Below are 5,401 nucleotides of genomic sequence, written 5' to 3' on the forward strand. Positions count from 1 at the left end.
AGCAGAAAGAGGCTGCTCTGGCAGAGGCGCACCAGATGGCAACAGAGAAGCCATGTTTAGTGAAGTTCTTACCTGGCTGTATTATGGACTTCCTCCCGACATGTGATTCCCGGCCAGCTAGCCAGTGGCGGCACCAGAGATTTTCTCTAGGGGGTGCTGTGGGGTAGCTTGACGTTTCATAGAGGGTGCTCAAAAGGTGATGGGAATTCCGGCTCTTCTTGGTGAGCCGGATCATTTGGCTCGGCTCACCAAACGGCTCTTCAGTTTACCACATATTATACCTTTTAATTAAATCAAATGTAGCCCTGTTTTGATGTGTATAGGCCTATGTGTACACATATCACTTAAATTAATCAATACATCCTTTGTACTGAAGTATTCAAAAGTAAATATTACATGTTTAATATAAATGACTTGCTGTGGCCAAATGTTTTCATTGCATTTACAGACCCTTGTAACTCTCTGATACCACCCAATGAATGCACTGACTTGCTTGTAGAACCACGCTACACAAAACAGATAAACACCTATAAAAACTATTTAAAAAAAGGGGCTACTGTATCGACATTTTAAAATTATTTTTAAAGAAAAGGCCGATTCTGTGAGCTGCAGCTGACCCGCCCCCCTGCAGGAGAGGGGAGCGTGCTCTGAGATCAGCTGCTGGGCTCTCAGAAGAGGGGGAGAAAAAGAGATCTCCCTCCTCCGTGTTTTATTCTTATAGAAGTAAGAAGAGAAGCAACGGGGCAGAAACCCTCCTTTTTACGCAGCGGTCCAGACATATGTAACAGGGACAGTTATGTCTCATTTGTATATAATATATTATGTAAATATGTCTATATAATTACACAAAATCTGTGTTTATTCTTGTTTCATCTTGTGTTAATACCTGACGCAGTAGGACTCACATCAGTATGTGGAACTATAATTTTAGCGTGTACCCCTACGTTCCTTATGTATGTGACACTGTTCCCCTTTTTTTCGCGGGGTTCATGCATCGTTCTCCCCTTTTGATACTGATCTCTGTGGGAGAGGTAGGCGGCTCTTCAGCCAGAAGCAATTTCCGTGTTTTAGTGTCGACTTTATGCAATTTAAGTTACTTTTTATTACTTATTTTTGTTGTAGTGTCTCACGGGTGTTCACAATGTATTTCTGTGTTGTTTAATTTGTATAGGGGCACGTTAAAGAGAGTACTGACTGGAGAAATGTTTTCTTTCTGTCGCTGTTTCGTCAGGTATGTTGTGTTACTTTTTACGTTATGCCCTTTTGATACTGATCTCTGTGGGAGAGGGGCACGTTAAAGAGAGTACTGACTGGAGAAATGTTTTCTTTCTGTCGCTGTTTCGTCAGGAGTGAAAATAAATGTACATCCTGAATGAAGCTACACGTCTGGGTCGTCGTCTTTCTACACAACACAACGCAGAGTCAGACACAGCCGGTTACACTTGGTGCCGTGACGACCCGTTGTATCCGCGACCAGCGCCGTCTGGTCCCCGGGGTAAAGCTGCTGCCCACCGGCGGGAAGAAGGAAAGACTGGAGTGTGTTTTTTTTTTTTCCTCTTTTTTTTTTTTTTCCCCCTCTCTTGCTGCGACGGCAGGTGCGTTAAAGGGACAGTGTACATATTCAAATTGAGAGATGCACTGAGTCTGAGAGGACACTTATCACTGAGTATATCTGTTTATCTGTGTTTTATCATTTTATTTTATTTTAGTGTTTTATCTCTTGTGGGTGGCTTTAAACTGTGTTTTGATTGCTTTGTGGGATTTTTTTGTTGTTGTCATTAACAATATGGATGTTAGTGGGCATGATGTCACATTTGGGTTGGGGAGGGGCCAGCGACTTAAAGGTAGTGAAAGATTTGGGTTCGCTAGTGATTTCAACCCGACATTAACACCTGCTGCAAGCTCCACACCTATTATGCAGCCAGACCGTAAACTTACACAAGTAGTATCTGTTGAAGCTTTTGGGGAAATGATAACAAGTTTGGCTAAACAGATAGGTGAGAACATATCAAGCACCATGCACCAGCCCAGTGCTGCCCAGCCTCAGTCTCCCACCAATCCACACCCGTCCCACCAGGCTGATTTGTCTCAATTGAAGGTTGTGGTGCAGTCAGACACCAAGGCTCCGCCTTACTTCAGGGGTGATCGTGCTGATGTATTTTCTATTCATGAATGGGAGGACATGATGAGATGTTACCTGAATAGAGTGAAATGTGACACTCACGTAGAAAGGTTTGATCTGATTATGTCAAGACTAACAGGTAAAGCCAGGGATGTGGTGAAAGTGTCAATCCGCAGCCGACCTGACTTGAGTGCGACCGACCTGCCCACAGCTGTGTTTGACATATTAAAGGGTAACTTTAGTGAGCTGTCATACTCTAACTTGCCCATGAAAGATTTTTACGGCACTGTTCCACGTGCTGGTGAAAGTGCTATGGACTATTGGATACGCCTTAACAAGTCAATAGATGCTGCGGACGAGTGCCTCCGGAGGCGAGGTAAATGTGTAGATGACCCCAGTGCAGAAGTGGTCTTGATGTTCATTAATCACTGTCCTGACCCCAGTCTCGCCATATCATTCCAACTGAAGGCACCTGAGCGGTGGACCACGGCTGAGGTTCAGGAGCGTCTGGACGCCCATATGAGAAATGTGAGAAAAACAGCAGCGCAGTCTCATAATGTGGTGGGTCTGTCAGTTTATAGTCAGAGCCCTGTGACTGATTCTTTTCGCCCTGTCAATCTGGGGATGTCTCAGGCCTCATTAGCGCACCAACCAGATCCCCCTCCCAACTCTCTACCGGCCACTGCCCTTGCTTACAGTCAGCCTCAGCCAGACCATGCTAGGGTGAGTCCCCAAGTGTCCCCCTTATCCCTGCCTCTCTCTGCTGTCTCTGACCCAGCCCCTACCACCGTCAACCCACCTACTACCGACGCTGGTGTTCAACAGGTAGTTGCAATGTTTGACAGAGTTCTGGCTATGTGCAACGCTTCCCTTACAACCAGTCAAAGGCCAGACTACCATCAGCCAGGTAACCACCAACAAGCCCACCGTCAGAATGGTCAGCCAGGCAACCACCAACAAGTCCACCGTCAGAATGGTCGACCCCGTTACCAGCAGGCATCTGAGTCCTTTCCATGCAAGGTTTGTGGCTCCAGGGACCATTCAACCCATGTACACTGCAGGCTTTACAGATTATGCCTTAACTGCTTCAGTCCTGGTCACATAAGAAATCAGTGCCCACAGGCCTCTCCTTCCTCAGCCATGCCACCTTCTCCCTCCAATGCTGGTTTAAACTAGCCCGCCCGTGCAGTGAGAGGGATAGCATGGGCGGCACTAGTGACACCCTCAGTGAGGAAAATGACTTAAGATCAACATATGTGAACTGCTGTAGTAATCTTCCTGATGACAAAACTGTGATTGCTGTGGGTTCACATAGAGTTGAAGGAGCCAATGACTTGTTTTATACCCCAGTGTTAGTAGGGGGTCAGTCAACTTTAAGGGGGATGCTTGATTCAGGGAGCATGTCATGCACACTCAGCGAAGAGGCAGAGTCCAATCTTAGAGCTGCTGGTGTCCTCCCTTGTCCTCAGCCTGTGCCAGAGAAGGTGGTCCTAGTTGGCTGTGGTGGCCTTATGACACAACCCAGATGTATCTATGACCTGGAGATTGAGGTTTACGGTTCTAAATTCATTGTGCCAACTTTCCTTGTCCCAGGGCAGAGAGACGAACTCATTATTGGTAGCAACGTCATCAGGCCCATATTACAGAGGATGAAGTCTGATGAGAAGTACTGGGAGCTCATCCAGTCCAACACCTCAGACCCCGACTGTGAGCAGTTTCTTCAGTTGCTCAGCTGCATCACTCGTTGGTCTGGTCCTGAACTGCCTGACAAGGTTGGCACGGTCAAGCTACGGCAAGCTATCACTCTAGCACCACAGAAGGAGTATCTGGTGTGGGGAAAGCTACCTGGCAGTGTTCCTGTGTCCCCTGGGAGCACTGTCATTGTGGAGCCCACCTCCTCCCGTTCAGCCCCCAAAGACATTATTGTGGGACGGGTTGTGGCACCCATGTGGGGAGATCGTTGGGTCCCTATGAAGGTCCTTAACCCAACCAAGAGTCCCGTGACACTACGCCGCAATGCTAAAGTGGCCGATGTGTTTACTTGTGTCGCGATGGAAGACCTTCCCCTCTCTCAGGGTGTGAATAGGCCACAGACCAGTCAGGCAGCTGACCCTCCTCCCAACTCAGATGCCAGCTCTACCCACCCTCAGCAGCTTAAAGACTGTGGATTGGCAGACATCGACCTCGAAGGCTGTGCGGTGTCAGATGAATGGAAAAAGAGACTCTCTGAACTGTTGCTCACTTACCAGGATGTCTTCTCCAAAGACAAGCTGGACTGTGGGGAAGCGAAAGAGTTCGTCCACCGGATTCATCTCACTGATGATCACCCCTTCAGGCTACCCTATCGCCGTGTCCCTCCAGCACACTATCACAAACTGAGAGAGGTGCTGTCTGAGATGGAGTTGAAAGGCATCATCAGTAAATCAGTCAGTGAGTATGCATCGCCGCTGGTCCTTGTCTGGAAGAAGTCAGGAGAGTTAAGGATCTGCACTGACTTTCGCTGGCTTAATGCCAAGACCGTCAAGGACGCCCACCCGCTGCCTCACCAGGCCGACTGTCTTGCTGCCCTTGGTGGAAACGCCTTTTTCAGCACCATGGATCTCACATCGGGGTTCTACAACATCCCCCTCCATGAGTCTGACAGGAAGTACTCGGCATTCACAACACCCTTAGGCCTGTATGAGTACAACAGACTTCCCCAAGGTCTTTGCAACAGTCCCGCGTCCTTTATGCGGATGATGATGAGTGTGTTTGGTGATTTGAACTTCTCCAGCCTCCTCTGTTATTTGGACGACCTGCTTGTCTTTGCTCCATCCGAGGAGGAAGCCCTGAAACGGCTGGAGACTGTCTTCTCGCGGCTCAGAGCCAACAACCTGAAGCTGTCTCAGAAGAAGTGCTACTTCCTTCGCAGGACTGTGGGGTTTCTGGGTCACGTGATAGACAGCAGTGGCGTCTCAGTCGACCAAGAGAAGGTGAGGGTCATCTCAGCTTTCGGGAAGGAGGATCTCATGAACGACGACGGTTGCACCCCATCTCAGCGGAAGGTCAGGTCTTTCCTCGGGATGGTGCTGTATTATCAACACTTCATTCCTGGCTGTTCTTCCATCGCAAAGCCACTCTACGCCTTAACTGCAGGGCAGAAGAGGAAAGCCAAGGGCTCTTTCGGTCGGAGAAGAGCTGGCACCTTTCGAGAACTGACTCCTCAGGATTGGACCCCTGCCTGTGAGAAGGCATTTGATGATCTGAGACACGCACTCCTCAACAGCGTGGTGCTGGCAC

General features: G+C 48.6%; 1 protein-coding gene across 1 annotated transcript; it reads left to right on the plus strand.

Moving 5' to 3' along the window:
- The first annotated feature begins 787 nt into the window (after positions 1–787).
- LOC307029518 (uncharacterized protein) lies at positions 788–3,448 on the plus strand. Its single transcript, XM_079665607.1, has 2 exons — positions 788–3,029; positions 3,069–3,448. The coding sequence occupies exons 1-2, from the start codon at positions 1,787–1,789 to the stop codon at positions 3,296–3,298; spliced, it is 1,473 nt and encodes a 490-aa protein (XP_079521733.1). The 5' UTR covers positions 788–1,786; the 3' UTR covers positions 3,299–3,448.
- The last annotated feature ends 1,953 nt before the right edge of the window (positions 3,449–5,401 follow it).

Source organism: Notothenia rossii, assembly GCF_949606895.1.
Source record: "Notothenia rossii genome assembly, chromosome: 2".
Taxonomy (NCBI): Eukaryota; Metazoa; Chordata; class Actinopteri; order Perciformes; family Nototheniidae; genus Notothenia; species Notothenia rossii.

What these genes read in the sequence shown, in the direction of transcription:
- LOC307029518 (XM_079665607.1), top strand. Translation starts at nt 1,787, where the DNA reads ATGGATGTTAGTGGGCATGATGTCACATTTGGGTTGGGGAGGGGCCAG. An exon ending in GCCAGACTACCATCAGCCAG is followed by an intron (nt 3,030 to 3,068) that starts GTAACCACCAAC and finishes ATGGTCAGCCAG; the next exon opens with GCAACCACCAACAAGTCCAC.